At 38.7% G+C, this 19,578-nt stretch overlaps 1 protein-coding gene across 1 annotated transcript in view; it reads left to right on the top strand.

Moving 5' to 3' along the window:
- Window positions 1-19,578, top strand: part of LOC126271602 (beta-glucuronidase-like) — a 129,493-nt gene that overhangs the window by 95,736 nt on the left and 14,179 nt on the right. The window contains exons 10-12 of the mRNA XM_049974165.1: window positions 5,137-5,221; window positions 7,257-7,433; window positions 15,034-15,172. Of these exons, the coding sequence (XP_049830122.1) occupies window positions 5,137-5,221; window positions 7,257-7,433; window positions 15,034-15,172 (401 nt within the window). The remainder of the gene's footprint in view (window positions 1-5,136; window positions 5,222-7,256; window positions 7,434-15,033; window positions 15,173-19,578) is intronic.

Raw genomic sequence — 19,578 nt, 5'->3', positions numbered from 1 at the left:
GATATCGAGAAGAGAGGATATACTGAAGGGCGAGTTCCCATCTCCGGAGTTCGGATAGGTTGGTGTTGGTGGGAAGTATCCAGATAACTCGGACGGTGTAACACTGTGCCAAGATGTGCTGGCCGTGCATCAAGGCATGTTTAGCCACAGGGTGATCCTCATTACCAACAAACACTGTCTGACTGTGTCCATTCATGCGAATGGACAGTTTGTTGCTGGTCATTCCCACATAGAAAGCGTCACAGTGCAGGCAGGTCAGTTGGTAAATCACATGGATGCTTTCACATGTGGCTCTCCCTTTGATTGTGTACACCTTCCGGGTTACAGGACTGGAGTAGGTGGTGGTGGGAGGGTGCATAGGACAGGTTTTACACCGGGGGCGGTTGCAAGGGTAGGAGCCAGAGGGTAGGAAGGTGGTTTGGGGATTTCATAGGGATGAACCAAGAGGTTACGAAGGTTAGGTGGACGGCGGAAAGACACTCTTGGTGGAGTGGGGAGGATTTCATGAAGGATGGATCTCATTTCAGGGCAGGATTTTAGGAAGTCGTATCCCTGCTGGAGAGCCACATTCAAGGTCTGATCCAGTCCCGGGAAGTATTCTGTCACAAGTGGGGCACTTTTGGGGTTCTCCTGTGAGAGGTTCTGGGTTTGAGGGGATGAGGAAGTGGCTCTGGTTATCTGCTTCTGTACCAGGTTGGGAGGGTAGTTGCGGGATGCGAAAGCTGTTTTCAGGTTGTTGGTGTAATGGTCGAGGGATTCAGGACTGGAGCAGATTCGTTTGCCATGAAGGCCTAGGCTGTAGGGAAGGGACCGTTTGATATGGAATGGGTGGCAGCTGTCATAATGGAGGTACTGTTGCTTGTTGGTTTGATGTGGACGGATGTGTGCAGCTGGCCATTGGACAGATGGAGGTCAACGTCTAGGAAAGTGGCATGGGATTTGGAGTAGGACCAGGTGAATCTGATGGAACCAGAGGAGTTGAGGTTGGAGAGGAAATTCTGGAGTTGTTCTTCACTGTGAGTCCAGATCATTAAGATGTCATCAATGAATCTGTACCAAACTTTGTGTTGGCAGGCCTGGGTAACCAAGAAGGCTTCCTCTAAGCGACCGATGAATAGGTTGGCGTACGAGGGGGCCATCCTGGTACCCATGGCTGTTCCCTTTAATTGTTGGTATGTCTGGCCTTCAAAAGTGAAGAAGTTGTGGGTCAGGATGAAGCTGGCTCAGGTGACGAGGAAAGAGGTTTTAGGTAGGGTGGCAGGTGATCGGCGTGAAAGGAAGTGCTCCATTGCAGCGAGGCCCTGGACGTGCGGGATATTCGTGTATAGGGAAGTGGCATCAATGGTTACAAGGATGGTTTCCGGGGGTAACAGACTGGGTACGGATTCCAGGCATTCGAGAAAGTGGTTGGTGTCTTTGATGAAGGATGGGAGACTGTATGTAATGGGTTGAAGGTGTTGATCTACGTAGGCAGAGATACGTTCTGTGGGGGCTTGGTAACCAGCTACAATGGGGCAGCCAGGATGTTTGGGTTTGTGAATTTTAGGAAGTAGGTAGAAGGTAGGAGTGCGAGGTGTCGGTGGGGTGAGGAGTTTGATGGAGTCAGGTGAAAGGTTTTGTAGGGGGCCTAAGGTTCTGAGGATTCCTTGAAGCTCCGCCTGGACATCAGGAATGGGATTACCTCGGCAAACTTTGTATGTAGAGTTGTCTGAAAGCTGACGCAGTCCCTCAGCCACATACTCCCGACGATCAAGTACCACGGTCGTGGAACCCTTGTCAGCCGGAAGAATGATGATGGATCGGTCAGCTTTTAGATCACGGATAGCCTGGGAGTCGGCTGTGGTGATGTTGGGAGTAGGATTAAGGTTTTTCAAGAAAGATTGAGAGGCAAGGCTGGAAGTGAGAAATTCCTGGAAGGTTTGGAGAGGGTGATTTTGAGGAAGAGGAGGTGGGTCCCGCTGTGATGGAGGACGGAACTGTTGAAGGCAGGGTTCAATTTGGATAGGTTGTTGGTAATGAGGATCACCCTGTGGCTAAACATGCCTTGATGCACGGCCAGCACATCTTGGCACAGTGTTACACCGTCCGAGTTATCTGGATACTTCCCACCAACACCAACCTATCCGAACTCCGGAGATGGGAACTCGCCCCTCAGTATATCCTCTCTTCTCGATATCCGCCAGGCCTCAACCTCCACTAATTTCAAGTTTCCGCCGCTCATACCTCACCTGTCTTTCAACAACTTCTTTGCCTCTGTACTTCCGCCTCGACTGACATCTCTGCCCTTACTCTTTGCCTTTAAATATGTCTGCTTGTGTCTGTGGATGTGCGGATGGATATGTGTGTGTGTGTGTGTGTGTGCGAGTGTACACCTGTCCTTTTTTTCCCCTAAGGGAAGTCTTTTCGCTCCCGGGATTGGAATGACTCCTTACCCTCTCCCTTAAAACCCACATCCTTTCATTTTTCCCTCTCCTTCCCTCTTTCCTGACGAAGCAACTGCCAGTTGCGAAAGCTCGTAATTCTGTGTGTGTGTTTGTGTGTTTTGTTCATGTGCCTGTCTTCCGGCGCTTTCCCGCTTGGTAAGTCTTGGAATATTTGTTTTACATAAATGATCTTTTGGATAGGGTGGATAGCAATGTGCAGCTGTTTGCTGATGATGCTGTGGTGTACGGGAAGGTGTCATCGTTGAGTGACTGTAGAAGGATACAGGATGACTTGGACTGGATTTGTGATTGTTGTAAAGAGCGGCAGCTAACTCTAAATACAGATAAATGTAAATCAATGCAGATGAATAGGAAAAAGAATCCTGTAATGTTTGAATACTCCATTAGTAGTGAAGCACTTGACAGTCACGTCGATTAAATATTTGGGCGTAACATTGTAGAGCGATATGAAGTGGGACAAGCATGTAATGGCAGTTGTGGGGAAGGTGGATAGTCATCTTCCGTTCATTGGTAGAATTTTGGGAAGATGTGGTTCATATGTAAAGGAGACTGCTTATAAAACACTAATACGACCTATTCTTGAGTACTGCTTGAGCGTTTGGGATCCCTGTCAGGTCAGATTGAGGGAGGACATAGAAGCAATTCAGAGGTGGGCTGCTAGATTTGTTACTGGTAGGTTTGATCATCATGCGAGTGTTACGGAAATGCTTCAGGAACTCGGGTGGGAGTCTCTAGAGCAAAGGAGGCACTCTTTTCGTGAATCGCTACTGAGGAAATTTAGAGAACCAGCATTTGAGACTAACTGCAGTACAATTTTACTGCCGCCAACTTACATTTCGTGGAATGACCATAAAGATAAGATAAGAGAGATTAGGCTCGTACAGAGGCGTATAGGCAGTCATTTTTCCCTTGTTCTGTTTGGGAGTGGAACAGGGAGAGAAGATGCTAGTTGTGGTATGAGGTACCCTCCGCCACACAGCGTATGGTGGATATAGGAGTATGTATGTAGATGTAGATGTAAATGTAGATGTAGAGTACATCACAGATACTGCAGGCACTGTGCATGTGTCTGACTAGCAGTCATTCTTCACCAAGTGATCCTGCTATCTCCAGGACAGGTTTATATAAGTGGTAGGTCAATGCTCAATGTTCTGGTGATCAGTGTATGACGATTTTAATGAGAGGTCTCAAACTGTGAGAATTTAATTTATGCATTAGTAAGTTGTACACATGTGAAATTATTGTTTAAATTGAATGGTGATCATTTTGTAAATATTTGTATTGAGTACATCAGTAACCGCATTACTATGAGCTTAAAGTACTGCACAGAGCAGTATGTGCACCCTTTTGCTAGTGAGTTTTCAATGGAAGAGGTTGAACAATTAGAAATCTTTCAGGAATTAGAATAGTTTTGTGGGAGTGAGTTCTGAGCTTTAAATTCTGTTGGGCCTTAAAGATGTTCATGTGGCTTTCTTGTTCTTCTGTGATCACACAGACTTTATTGTTGTTCAGACAGTTTAAGGGTGCCGCGAGTTGTAATATTTCAGTGCATTTATTGTTGATAATCATGTGATGAATTTGTCAGATATTTTTCATTATGGTAATGGTAAGTAATAAACTGTAGTTTTCAGTGTTACTGAGGTATCATGCTAATGAATTTTAAGATTTTGCTACATGTTTCAGAGAGTTAAAATGCATCTGTATGAATATTAAACCACACATTCTACTGCATTAAATAGTCGGCATGCATAAACATAACATTTCGCATCACTGGTTTGAGTGTTGTTCAACGGAATTATCATATATCCTTGTAAGGCCCTCATTTGCACATTTGAGTGCATATGTCTTGATTAAAAATTTGTCTTGGATTTTAAACAGTTTGATTTAGCCCACATTAGTGTCCTACAGGATTTTATTAAATTCTATGTTCACCTTTCAGCCGTTTGTTTAATATTTTATGTTTCATTTTTGCTAACTTTTTGTTCTATAATTAAAACATTTTAGATTGCACATTGCACACGCCAGTTTGCCAGACTGAAACATTGTTGGGATTGTTGGTAGTGTTTCTTCTTATTAGATGGTAGGACTGCAATTGAATTCACTCATCCAGATTTAGGTAGTACAGTTGTAATTGGATTGAATCATCCTGATATCTGATTGTTACACTGGACCAGATATTGTACAGAACCTTGTTCTAATGTGTACATTCCACTATTGGATGATAGCAAACAGGTCAAATAAAAAGTCCAAAAATGCACAGGGGACATAACTACTAAAATATGCTTGCTTTTTTATAATACATTTAACTGCTATTGTGCCAGTCTCCCAGCCAGTCTGGGGAGTAGCACAACTTTTTATTGTTCATTCTAAATTTTTCTACTTACATTTACATCTTTAGTATTCGAGTACTATTTATTGTGGTCTACATAATATACAGAATAATCGCTTCAGCAGAAGATGTTTCTTTCTGTAAAATATGCTGCCCAGCAATCCCCTATGCACCATTTTTCGAGAAGCCAGTAAGGAGTGTGGTGCAAGAAATAAAATCAAGAAAATAACATGTTTACAAAGCAGTGCAAAGCTGTTTTATTGTATAATTTTTGGTATCTTCTATAACTTCTTTGTTAAATTATTTCTAGAGTATTCCACAGCAGTCCTGTACTTTAACAATATAATCCATTCTTTTTTGCAGAGAACTTATTGACCACGTGAAAAGTCTTGATGCTACACGTCCTACTACAATTGCTATGACTTCAACCTATGATGTGGACCGTGCGGTATGAAAATCTAGATAAGTTATAATAATTTTCCTTGTAGTTTATTTTCTTCTGCCTTTCACAGATTAGGTCAATTGACCTGTTCTAATTGCAATCCCTTTGTGACATCTTTTAAATACAGGGTGGAGTCTAGGTAATGTATGTTTTTCAAACCGATAGTGCTCAGTGAAGAATGGGGTATTAACCTTGGGTGAGCTCTGGTGGACACCTCAGACAACACTGTTTATGTTGCTATGGAGCAATGGAGCACAGAGTATCATATGTTTACTGTCAACCAGTTTTTTTAGAAACAGTGATTCTGTGCCCAGGATTCAACTTCATTTCAGTAGAAATTTTAATACTGAACATGAAGGCGCACCTCAGATCGAAACAATCTACTATGTTGGGCTGACCCATTTAGAACTACTGGATCTGTGATGAAGAAAAATCACCAGGTCTTCCCCATTCAGTCCAAACTCTGGAAAATGTGGACAGAGTGGAGCACTTCTTGCTAGTCTGAAAGGATCAACTAGGCAACAGGTTACAGAACTGGTTACATCACATTTTTGATTCATCACATCTCCAAGTGATCACAAATTTCAGGCTACAAAACAATGATGATGCAGCAGCTAAGTTATAGGCTTTTTTAGCAACACAAAAAATTTTGTGGCATAACAAATGCCTTTCTTATGGAAGATGGAGATGTCCTAACAGTGATAAATGACAAAGTCCATTTCCATCAGGATGGCTATGTTAATGTACAGAACTGTCTGTAATGGGTGCTGGAGAACCCGTGTGAATTACACCAGAGATCTCCACAGCTAAAAAGTAAATGTGGTACAGTGTGTCTTTACTTTTTTGAAAGGGGGGGGGGTGATGGAAAAGAACCACAGTTACTGTGATATCAGTGCAGTACATTGAAATGCTTCCTGCATCTGAAACAGGAAAGGTGAAGGAGAGAAAAATATTGTTCCAACAAGATAATCAGGCAGCTCAAATGGCAAGAGCATCTGCAGAACTGGCTCAGCAAATGTTTAACTGGATTCATCATTTCATGATTCAGCAATGTATCTTGGCTTGTGCACTCTCCCAGTCTGTCAATTTGTGATTTCTTTTTGTGGGGTTCCCTCAAATCAGGAGTGTATGTGAACAAGCCTTGCACAATCAATGACCTGAAAATTTATATTCATCAAGAAATTGCAGCTGTGTTGAATGAAATGCTGGAGGAAGTCATGCAGAGTTTTAAGGAGGGACTCTAAAGTTGCATCTAACAAGAAGGCTGTTATCTTAATGACATTATTTAATGAACCTAGTTAATGAATGTATATTTCAAAAATGCAATAAAAATACTGTTAGTTTGGGTAAAAGTCTTTTCTGTATGTAAAACAGTGGAAGTTATTCAGTACTACTGGCAAACATGCATTGTCTCTGCTTCGCCCTTTTTATATCCTTTACTGATGCCACTATTCAATCTTATTACACCAATTTTGTTTCACACATTACGTAATTGATTGTAATTAATTTATATATTTTAGAAAGAGTTAATTACATACTCAATGAACTACCAAATTTAAGTGTGACAAATCAAAGACGTAATTATAACACAAGAATCAGTAGTACTTTGCTCTTACCACAAAAAAGAATAGCAAAAACAAACAATAATCACACCTACATGGCAGTCAATATATATATAACAGACTGTGTAAACATATCACAAGTATACCAATCAAATCATTTAAGGAAATGGTAGCTAACCCATTTTATTCTTTAGAAGATTTTTTACAAATGCCAAATACAATAACATAAATAATGTAAGTATGTATTTTGTAATATCAGTAAGTGTACTCAAAAAGTGTGTTGCATGTACAAATGCTGACTGACTAGTAAAGACTCTGAATCTGAATCATGTCATAGATCTGATTCATCTACCATAAATAAGTAGAGTGATGACCCTTTCATGTGATGAGTTAGATATTTAGAAAAAGTAATAAATAACAGTTACAGATTTTATATGACTCATACAAAGTTCACAAATGAACTGCTTTTCTTTTTACAGGGCCAGTTTTTGGATATCATTGGTGTGAATCGCTATAATGCGTGGTACTTTGATAGTGGGTTTACAGGAGTCATAGTTCCCAAACTACTTGAAGAAATGGAAAACTGGAGGGAAAAGTATAATAAACCAATAATCATGACTGAATATGGAGCTGATAGTATGGTGGGGCTTCACATGGTAAGAGAAAGCATAGCAACATGAAAGTTTTCTGCTAAGAATATGAAAGAAATAATACAACTATGAGTTTCTTCCTATGGGCCTGTTGACAGTATAGATATTTAATTTGTTTCCCCATGTTTTGTGAAAAATAAGCTGTTGATGTCATTCTTGTTGAGGGACAGGTTATTCTGTGGCTCTTGAAGTAGTGTAAAGTCACATTTACTGCTGTGTGGAACCACTACAGTGTTAAAAGTGCAAAAACTAGATTGAATTTTCTCATGTTGAGACATGAGAAGGAGCAATGTATTTTACTTGGTAAGAGAACTTTCTATAGCCAAGATCACATTAATATTTCTTTATTTTCACCAACCAGTTTCAACAAACTTTGCTATCATCTTTAGGTCTATAACATAGTGCACTTAGATGGAATATATTTCATATTATGAATTATGACATGGTACTTAAGAAATGAAGAAGAAAGCTTTTATTTGACATTACAAGAAATGGGAAAGGAAACTGTACATTTACATACCTTCAAAAGTTTTGCTAAAAATTGGGTTCATTGTGAGCTGGAACCTCATGCCAGGTTGTCATGTTAGTGGATAAAATCGAGCAACTTATGGAAAGGTTTTTCAGCAATACAATATTTACAATCAAAAAGCATCTTGTGTACATGTCCTTGTCCATACATGTAGCACTCACAGCTGATTTTTAATTCATAAAAATCACAATATACAATAATGTAAATAAAATAGAAAGAAACTTCCACATGGGAAAAATATATTAAAAACAAAGATTCCAAGACTTACCAAGCGGGAAAACACCGGCAGATAGGCAAAAGAACAAAACACACAAACACACACACAGAATTACTAGCTTTCGCAACCGATGGTTGCTTCTTCAGGAAGGAGAGGGAAAGATGAAAGGATGTGGGTTTTAAGGGAGAGGGTAAGGAGTCATTCCAATCCCGGGAGCGGAAAGACTTCCCTTAGGGGGAAGAAAAGGACAGGTGTACACTCGCGCGCGCACACACACACACACACACACATATCCATCCGCACATACACAGACACAAGCAGACATATTTAGGCAAAGAGTAAGGCAGAGATGTCAGTCGAGGCGGAAGTACAGAGGCAAAGAAGTTGTTGAAAGACAGGTGAAGTATGAGCGGCGGCAACTTGAAATTAGCGGAGGTTAAGGCCTGGCGGATATCGAGAAGAAAGGATATACTGAAGGGCGAGTTCCCATCTCCGGAGTTCGGATAGGTTGGTGTTGGTGGGAAGTATCCAGATAACTCGGACGGTGTAACACTGTGCCAAGATGTGCTGGCCGTGCCCCAAGGCATGTTTAGCCACAGGGTGATCCTCATTACCAACAAACACTGTCTGCCTGTGTCCATTCATGCGAATGGACAGTTTGTTGCTGGTCATTCCCACATAGAAAGCGTCACAGTGCAGGCAGGTCAGTTGGTAAATCACGTGGGTGCTTTCACACGTGGCTCTCCCTTTGATCGTGTACACCTTCCGGGTTACAGGACTGGAGTAGGTGGTTGTGGGAGGGTGCATAGGACAGGTTTTACACCGGGGGCGGTTGCAAGGGTAGGAGCCAGAGGGTAGGAAGGTGGTTTGGGGATTTCATAGGGATGAACCAAGAGGTTACGAAGGTTTCTTCTGCAGCACCACATTTCAATTGCTTCTATTCTCTTCTTGTCTAAACTGTTTATTGTCCATGTTTCCCTTCCACTCCATACAAATACTTCTGGAAATGACTTCCTGAAACTTACATCTATACTTGATCTGAACCAATTTCTCTTTGTCAGAGACACTTTTCATACCATTGCCTGTCTCCATTTTATACCCTCCCTACATTGACCATCATCAGTTACTTTACTTACCAGATAGCAAAACTCATATACTAATTTAAGTGTCTCATTTCCTAACCTAATTCCCTTAGCAACATACAAAGATAACACATATATAGTGTTGCAGCCATTAGATAGCTCTTACATCATTGTCATAAGCCCATAACATAAATTGTTACATTTTCACATTTAAACTTCATACTTTTCTGAGTGGTCTCTAAACATTGTTGTTGTTGTGGTCTTCGGTCCCGAGACTGGTTTTATGCAGCTCTCCGTGTTACTCTATCCTGTGCAAGCCTCTTCATCTCCAAGCCTCTTCATCTCCAAGTAACTACTGCAAACTACATCCTTCTGAATCTGCTTACTTAGTGTCTGTCTATGACTTTTACCTCCCCCCCCCCCCCCCCGCCCCCCCTCCCAATGCTTTCCTCCAGCACGAAATTGGTGATCTGTTGACATCTCAGAATGTGTCCATGTGTCCTACCAACCGATTCCTTCTTCTAGTCAGATTGTACTATAAATTTCTCTTCTCCCCATTCCTATTCAGTACCTCCTCATTAGTTACATGATCTATCCATCTAATCTTCAGCATTCTTCTGCAGCACCACATTTCAAATGCTTCTATTCTCTTCTTGTCTAAACTGTTTATTGTCCATGTTTCCCTTCCACTCCATACAAATACTTCTGGAAATGACTTCCTGAAACTTACATTTATACTTGATCTTAACCAATTTCTCTTTGTCAGAGACACTTTTCATACCATTGCCTGTCTTCATTTTATACCCTCCCTACATTGACCATCATCAGTTACTTTACTTCCCAAATAGCAAAACTCATATACTAATTTAAGTGTCTCATTTCCTAACCTAATTCCCTTAGCAACATCTGATTTAATTAGACTATATTCCATTATCCTCATTTTGCTTTTGCTGATGTTTATCTTATAGCCTCCTTTCAAGACACTGTCCATTCTGTTCAACGCCTCTTCCAAGTCCTTTGATGTCTCTGACAGAATTACAATGTCATCAGTGAACCTCCAAGTTTTTATATCTTCTACCTGGACATTAATTCCTAATCCAAATATTCTTTTGTTTCTTTTGCTGCTTGTTCAATATACAGATTGAATAACATTGGGGACGGGATACAATCCTGTCTCACTCCCTTCTAAACCATTGCTCCCCTCAACTCCTGTGACTGCCATGTGGTTTCTGTACAAATTGTAAATAGCCTTTAGCTCCCTTTATTCTACCCCTGCCACCTTTAGAGTTGAAAGAGAGTATTCCAGTCATAATTGTCAAGAGCTTTCTCCATGTCTACAAATGCTACAAATGTAGTTTGCCTTTTCTCACCCTATCTTCTATGAGAAGTCATATGGTCAGTGTTGCCTCATGTGTTCCAAAATTTCTACAGAATCCAAAGTGATCTTCCCTGAGATCAGCTTCTACCAGTTTTTCATTCATGTTAGTATTTTGCAACCATGAGTTATTAAACTTATAGTTCAGTAATTTTCACACCTGTCAGCACCTGCTAAATTTTCTCATTTAAACTTACATACTTTTGTGAGTGGTCTTTAAACATTGTATTGATTACAAAACTCTACTACATCTGTACATGAAACATGTTTCGCATACATACGTACATAATATAGTTTTATGTACTGATGTAGTACAGTTTTATAAATGTTACAGTGTTTTAAGACCACTCACAGAAGTATGTAAGTTTAAATGTGAAAAAAAAAAACTTTCTGTTCTTATGATACTTATGTAAAATCCATCTATTGGCTGTAACATGCTGTACACATGTTATCTGTACAGCACTGCCTTCCAGCTTTACCTTACACACCATCTAAGGTGGATCAGCAATTAATGGAAAATGTCAAGCTATTGTAAACAGATGAGCTACTGTGCATTTTATTCTATATTGTGATTTTTATGAATTATCAATCATTTGTGAGTGTTACATATATGGACATGGCCATGTACACAAGGTGCTTTTTGACTGCTTTTATTATGACAAACCTTTGTATAAGCTGCTACATTCCATCCACTACCATGACAACTTGGTGTGAAGTTCCATGTCACAATGAACTGATTTTGTAGCAAAAATTTGGAAGGTATGTAAATGTAGAGTTTCCTTTTCCATTTCCTGTGGTGGCAAATAATTTTTTTCTTTTCTAGGTACTATGTTATAATTCATGATATAAAATATTTTCCCCATAGGTGTAGTATGCCACAGACCTGAAGATCACATAAAAGTTGTCAAAACTGGTTGTTGAAAATAAAGAAATTTTTATGCAATCTTGGCCTTAGAAAGCTTTTTTTACCAAGTTCTTATTAGTAAAATATGACTTTATTAAAAGGATGTCAATTATTTGTGTTATTGGCAGTTGTTGCTGGAGCAGTGTCATAAATCACACCCCTGCCTAAACTGAATAGATCCAATTGGAAATACACAATTAGGCATTTTGTCAAGTAATGGTCATGGTATCTTTTTGATGGCCACATTTGAATAGATGCCTGCATCTCTGACTCTTTCATGAAACTATCAAAGACCTATGAATCCTCAATAACTCTGAAATGTCTCATGAATGCATGACCTCCAAACATACTCCTCGTGACTGCACTTTTTAAACTCTGCCATGAATGTATAACATTCAGCCTCAGTTCCCACAGCTTCACCTTCTACCTTCTTTTGAAATTATTGAGTTATCCTGTTATACCTTGTCAGTATCCACCCTCTTCCAGTTAACTATTAATTTAAAGGGGAAAAGCTGCACTTTGCTAAGTTTCCACACTGTTCTTGCCATGATGGTCTCATGATGGTGGTAGTGATGGTTTACTTCACTCAAGAGCTTCAAGCCTTTACATCCATTATTGAGCTGCTCATAGGTTATTAAATCATGACAGCCGTGTAATTTCTCGGCACTGTGTGTTTCTTTCTTTCCTCCTCCTCCTCCTCCTCCTTCTTCTTTTCAGAATGCAGATCTTGAATGATATGATGAGAGAGTGCTGCAAATTTTGATAATTATGACTATAATGTCTATCCCTCTTTCCCTATGTTTGATATGGACTTTTTTTATCAAGATATGATTCTTGATACCCAGTTGCCATTTCCACTGAGTATTTCCTGAAATTTTAACATTCAAACTCCATGACAAAAGCATGAAAATTCAAACAAGAACCTTTAACACGGAAAATCAAAGCCACGGTTTTTTGGGATTGGAAACACATTTTTCTGTTAGACTTTTTGCCAAGAGGAATGACACAGAGATACTGTGAAATATTATTAAAGCTTAGGTGCACTATTTCAAATTGCCAATGGGGGCTGCTGTGTAGCAGCATCGTTCTGCTTCACAACAATGCTTGGTCTCATGTTCTGGCAAGAACAAAGACACAACTGGACCAGTTTTTATTGGGAATTACTGCATCGTCCACCATACATCCCTGAAGTAGCACCATCACACTTTCACCTGTTTCCAAAACTGAAGGAATTCCTTGATGTAAAGTGCTTTGAAAATATTGATATGTTGAAAGAAACTGTTACTAACTGGTTTAACAGAGAGGCAGCAATCGATGGTAGGATCTAAGAACTGGTGCCATAACTTGACAAATGTTTTCATGTTCATGGTAACTATGTTAAAAACTGAAAAAATTGCATATTGTAGATGGTGAAACAAATTTACGTTCATAAATAAATTTTCTCTTTCTCCATTGCAAATCAGCTCTTACTTTAAAAATGACCCTCATATATTTAGTGGCATATGTGGATACTGTCTGAAAAATAAGAGATGGATAAAGTCTGGGTATCCACATGTTATGGGTTATAGTGTCTCTTCATCTCCCACCCCCACCTCTTTGATAAGTAGGTGGTTCTTACTACCACAGTAATGCTTTCCAGCAGTAAGTGATGGGTGTACAAAGTTTAGTTGAAATTGACCCACAGCTTTAGGAGGAGATATGGAAGATACATACATACAACTGTCCATTTTAAAAATATTTTTGGATCCTTTTGGGTATGGTAGGCATATGTGGATACTGTCTGAAAAATAAGAGATGGATAAAGTCTGGGTATCCACATGTTATGGGTTATAGTGTCTCTTCATCTCCCACCCCCACCTCTTTGATAAGTAGGTGGTTCTTACTACCACAGTAATGCTTTCCAGCAGTAAGTGATGGGTGTACAAAGTTTAGTTGAAATTGACCCACAGCTTTAGGAGGAGATATGGAAGATACATACATACAACTGTCCATTTTAAAAATATTTTTGGATCCTTTTGGGTATGGTAGGTTGGTGGATAGATGTGCACAGCCCAGGAAAACATATTTTATAAAACATGAATGAAGTATCCGGCAACAACTTGAATAGGAAACTATGCATTGCAGATGAGAGGCTTGAAGTTATTGATTTTAAATTACATTTTCTGATAGCTAAGAATGCTTGTCTGAACAGTTGCTACTGATAGGCAAGTTTTCTTTTTGTAAAACATTTGCTGGAAAGTTGTAAAATCAATAACATCTGATGCTCCCTCTTCCTTCATGAGGCACTTCTTGGTTTTGCTACTTTTACAGTGATCTCATATCTGATGTATTCTGTAGATTCAGTTACGATTCCTTAGCAACTGATTTAGAAGATCGAAGTCACTGTCAAGAGGAAGGAAAGAATGCCACCTGGTAGCTATGACCTCATAATTTGTGTGTGAACTGCACTTCAGTCTTGCATGTTTTACATAATTTTTCTTTGTACAAGTTACATTTATGTCTGTTTTCTGACGTTATTTCATTTTCTTCTTCTGCTAAGGAATGTTGTATGCCACTTCACAACAAGTATTAGACAGCAATCTGTAATTGCCTTATTAGAGACAAGGGAAGGTAGCTGTTAAATATGGAAAGCAATCATCTTCTGAGCTACCACTAACATACACAGAAAAGGCCTCAGTCTTGGACTGAGATCCTTTCTCAGAGAGTTATGAAACACAGGTCCCAGTTTCTCTGCTTTATGAGATTCCGTAGGTATATTATCTTGGCAATAACTCAGTTCCTTCAAACTTGTGACAGTGGCCTTTCAGTATGGAGTGATTCACTTATGAAAGACAAAGCAAGATAAAATGAACCACAGAATAGATGTGTTTTCGTATTTGCAAATTGCTGTCTCTTCAAATAATTTTCATCAGTAAAGTAATATGCCAATTCTTATCGAATTAGTGGAATGATACCATAGTATATAAATGATATCTACACATCATTTTACTAACTTACTAAATTTGCTGTCATATTGCAAATGATGAATCTATGATGTCATGCCTAAATGCCACAATTAATTAAGAAAAGCCTGTAAAAAAAAGTGTCACTGTCTCAATATTTGTGTCAATCAGAGACAAAATTTCTGTTTTATCATAGTGAAGAAATCATTTACTTTCTGTTGGACAGAGAAGTTCAACTAACAATGACATTTGTTCTCATAATTCTACAAATATTCAAGTAATGCAGTAAATTTCTAAAAGATACACTTTGGCTGAATATTTCTGCTTTCTCATTCCTCTTTTACAAATACAACAGTAAATAATATGAATTATTGGACTGGTTTATAATATATGATCATGTCTTTAAAAATAGCGCACTGAAAATGGAGTCAAATGTGTGCTCACATAACTCAAAAGTGAATTCCTATTTGTATCTTTCACCAAATTATGAATCATTGTTGAATTATATCCTTTGCAGTTATTCGTTGATATTGACAAACTGTCACATTCATCCACAGCAACCTGAATATCTTTGGTCTGAAGAGTACCAAGTGCTTCTGATGTCTGAGCACTTTAAGGCTTTTGACACTCTTCGAGAGAGAGGTTACTTTATTGGAGAACTGATATGGAACTTTGCTGATTTCCAAACTGGTCAATGTAAGTACAATAGCCTTATATACTCTATGAAACATCATCCTAATGAAATGTCATCCAGAGAAATGAATGCCAGTGCAAATGCTATTAATCCTAAATTATTCATTCTTTAGCTCTATAAATCTCTAGAGGTATTTGAAAAGGTTGTGTTCAAGCATCTTGTTAAACATCTGACTGCAAATAATATATTGTCCAAGTCACAGTTTGGATTTCTTATGGGTTCTGATATAGAGAAAGCACACATACAGTGAGAATGCACTTAATTCATTAGGTAATAAAATAGATGCTACTGGTATTTTCTGTGACCTGTCGAAAGCCTTTGATTGTGTGAACCACAGCATTCTCTTAAGTAAATTAGAATATTAGGGTGTCACTGGCAATGCTGTGAAATGGTTTGAGTTTTATGTATCTAACAGGAAACAAAAGGAGTCATTGTGAAATACCTGTGTAGTAAGCAGTCAGTCTTCATCTGACTGGGAAATAATTACATGTGGTGTTCCTCAAGGTTCCATCTTGGGTCCATTGCTTTTTCTTGTGTACATTAATGACATCTCGTCTGCTACATTGCCAGATTATAAGTTTGTTTTGTTTGCAGATGATACAAACATTGCAATAAGTAACAAGTCAATTATGGATTTAGAAGTAGCTGCTAATCAAATTTTCACTGTCATTTATTAGTTATTAAAGCTAATTCACAGTCATTAAACTTTGAGAAGACCCACTATATGCAGTTCAGAACCTGTAAGAGATTTCCTTCTAGCAATAGTATAACATATGAGGACATGTAGATCGAACAGGTTGACAGTGTTAAATTTCTTGGATTACAACTCAATAACAAATTCAGTTGGGAAGGCATACCACAGAATTGTTTAAGTGCCTAAACGCATCTGTATTTGCTGTGAGAATGATGTCAGATGCCAGCAACCATTAAAAACTTGGTTTCAGATAAAGCATGGTTTAAACTGAGTTTGAAAGACTTTTTAATTGGCAACTCCTTCTACTCCTTAGATGAATATCTTTAACAGAGACAATTAAGCCAGTTTAAGTTTTGACAAAACTTGCTCACGACAGTCAAGACTAGGTATTTTGTGTATGATAAATTTATTAATAGTGCATAACAGTGTTTCGTTCTGACAGTGTGTTAATTCTGTAAATATTAGCTGTTCCAGTTTACTGTATTGTGTTAACCTACTTCAACTATCTCCTTACAAATGATCAGGGTAGTAAGTATTGTATTCAAACGTTTTATGTTATACTTTCTGACATGTTCCACACCCATGACAGTCATCTCATTTTTTGGGTCTATGAAATGAAAACTGAATCTAATCTAATCTAGTCTAATCTGGAAGAGCGAACATTTTTCGTTTGTCATTTGTAATACTGACATCTAATATGCAAAAGAGTTCATTTTTGTCATTTGTGACAAATGCTGTAAACTAAATTCGTGTATGGGTTTTTTGCTTGGTCACAACAAACACTATCAAATCATGGGATAGTGTAAATTTTGATTTGTTTGTTGTACGCATATTAATTAACAATGTAGTCAAGTGTGACAGTTGCAACATTGTGTAGTTCTGAAGGATATAAAGTATCAATCTATTAAAACTAATAATTGAATAATGAAAATCTATTGTAATGAATGAAGGATTGATTAGGAAATAGTGCCTGACATTTACTGAAGGGACTCTAAATGTACATAATAAAGAACACCAGCACAGTATGTTTGAAGAGTCAGCTTGGGTAAGAAGTGACCGAAGGACTGCATTAATTTTGTGAAGCTGCACACTTTTTTCCAAAAATTTTGAAGTCTCTTCTTCATGAAATTCTTACTAGCAGATAGAAATTTTGTATTTCCGTAACTTTTTATTTGGTCATACTTTGCCTTGAATTTTAACCTCCTTGAGCCAAAATAAGAAATTTGATAATGAATGTGTAACCAGGAGACTTTTCTGAGATGCTTGGAGCATGTGGGGAAGACTCAACAGCTGTTCAATCCAGCCCCCTTAACAAAGAAAAAGGGTTAAATTAAATTATAATTTGTTTCCAATCACAGATCTGTATTGTTTAAGCAACCATGAGGTCACTGGCAGTAGTTATGGACATATAAATCAATTAATTAAAATGTCATTGAAATTAACCCATGAATTTATGCATTAAAACTAGTTTTTCCTATACAGCTGAAACCACTGATAGCCTATCAAATGGCCGGGGAGGAGCAGTTTTCGTGATCATCAAACATGTAATTCATAAAAGATAGTGAAAATCAGTGAAAATTCTAGGGCTCTTTCTTTCAGATTCCTGACGCAGCAGAACTGGTGTCACCTCATGTTCGCCAACCTGAGCACTAGGGGTTCGAGATGCCCCCTTGGCTGGAAGCAATAAGAACTGTTCGCATTAATGTCCTCAGAATAGTTGGCTACAGGGACCTTTTTCTATTGGAGGAGGCTTGCTGCTGTGCTGCATCTTAGGGTAAAAAATTACTGAGAGACACTCATCAGCCCCATTTCATGGCATCTCTTAGATGGGTCCACTTCATAAGTAGGAGTAGCATGGTAGTTGCTACCATTTTCTCATACATGTGTTGCCATGCATCATCTTGGGAGCAACTATTTGTAGATAAGTAAGCTCCAGTTAAAAATTTTCATGGTACAATGGTTCTGCCAAATTTGTTATTAAGCAGAAGATATATGCTTTGGACAGTGAGCATCCATCATCATAGTTGTACTGATGTTAGAGCTGTAAGCTTTGCCATGCTAGCCCTGTCCATGTGCTCACATTATGTGACTCCTCATGGCTTTTGTTCATGATTTTCAGTTCCCAACATTCCTATCTGTTTTTCTGATTATTAGTCTCTCTAGGAACTGGTCCCATTATTGTCATTTCTCATTTGATTCTGCAACTGCTTTAAGCACATTTAGCTTGAACTACAACAAGCCAGTGGCTAGCCATTTACTGCACAATTGTAGGTCAACTGAATTCCATTCTTTGTGATATGACTGTCTCACATTTGTGTGTTTTATCGAGAATATAACTGATTTAATTACAGTTCTCTGCCTGTTACTGCTCTGGTAGGGAAAACAGTGACAAGCAGCCACTTTTCGAGTCCAAAGAAACTTATTGATAACCTGAACTCATGATATCTTATGGTCTGTGCTGCTGTTCCAACCATCAAATCAGAATATGATTTCATAAAATTTTCCATTTCTGTCACTTTCCTGCTATGTTTTTCATTACTGAAGCTAATATCACCACTGATCTTCTTTATATAGTCATAGTTAGGCCCATCCCTTATGTTGTCATATGTGTCCAGTCATTCTGTATCTGCAATTCATTATGTTCTTTAACGTGTTGGCTGCTGCATGCTAACAATAGATGTTTTACCACGAGACCAGACCAAGCACATGGCATTAGGTGTCAGGCTTTGCTATGGTGAACAGGCATGTGGTTCTGCTATGGCCACCAGTGGCCATAAGACAGTCAGTGTGAAAAAAGGCATTTTTTTTGCTCACCAACTCACTGCAGAATGTCTTCATTCCTTAATCATCAATTTATCTTGTCTTGGTAAGTCTCCTGTAGGATCACATTTGAAAGACTGCCAAGCCTTATGCAGTCTGCACCATACCAGATTCAAACTATCAGCTAGAAATTCATGATGATATGTCTTATCTGGGAACATATGTGCTTCTACATTTTTATCCTTATTCATAGGATGTGTTTGGATGATTCAGTGATTTAATGTTGAGTAATTGTGCTCCAGATTATCTAAAATTTGTGTCATCCTTTGTTAAGGAATGTTCCCAGGAGTCATATATTGGCTAGGGATTGAGGAATGCCAAAATTTACCACGAGGTAGAGTATCCAGTTCATTCAGTACCAAAATTATTCCTCCTCTAAATTCCATAAGGTCAACTCACCTCACCATGTGGAGGGAGCCCTAGCTGTATTTACAACCTGTAAACAAACAAGTAGGGCAAGCAGGGTAGGTCTACACAAAGGCTAATGAAAGTTTTGATTATTATCTCTGAAAAATTGATAATGATAGTCCTCAACTGCAAATTCATCCTTCAGTGTGAAACAATTTTCGCAAAAATGGATGAATTGGCAGAGTGCTCTGTTGTACATCTTCATTTTTACTGTTCAGAATACCTTCCATATCAAAAAATCTCTTTGTCATAGTCCAGAAACGCCTGTCATTGAATGACTCCCTCCTATAAGGAAGGAAAAAGTCACTGAGCTCAATGTTAGGAGTATACAAGGGTCAATGGAACGTTTCATAGTCCAGAGAAGTAGCATGTGTGAATGTGTCCTGTGCAGAATGAACTGTGACACTGTCACCGAGCCAAAATACCCCATTTCATTAGTTTCCCACAGAGCTTTGTCTTGACAGTCTCCCACATCCATATCAGAAG

Source organism: Schistocerca gregaria, chromosome 1 (assembly GCF_023897955.1).
Source record: "Schistocerca gregaria isolate iqSchGreg1 chromosome 1, iqSchGreg1.2, whole genome shotgun sequence".
NCBI classification, from domain to species: domain Eukaryota; kingdom Metazoa; phylum Arthropoda; class Insecta; order Orthoptera; family Acrididae; genus Schistocerca; species Schistocerca gregaria.
Note: the sequence above shows the minus strand (reverse complement) of the source record. Positions and strands in the feature narration are given on the sequence as shown.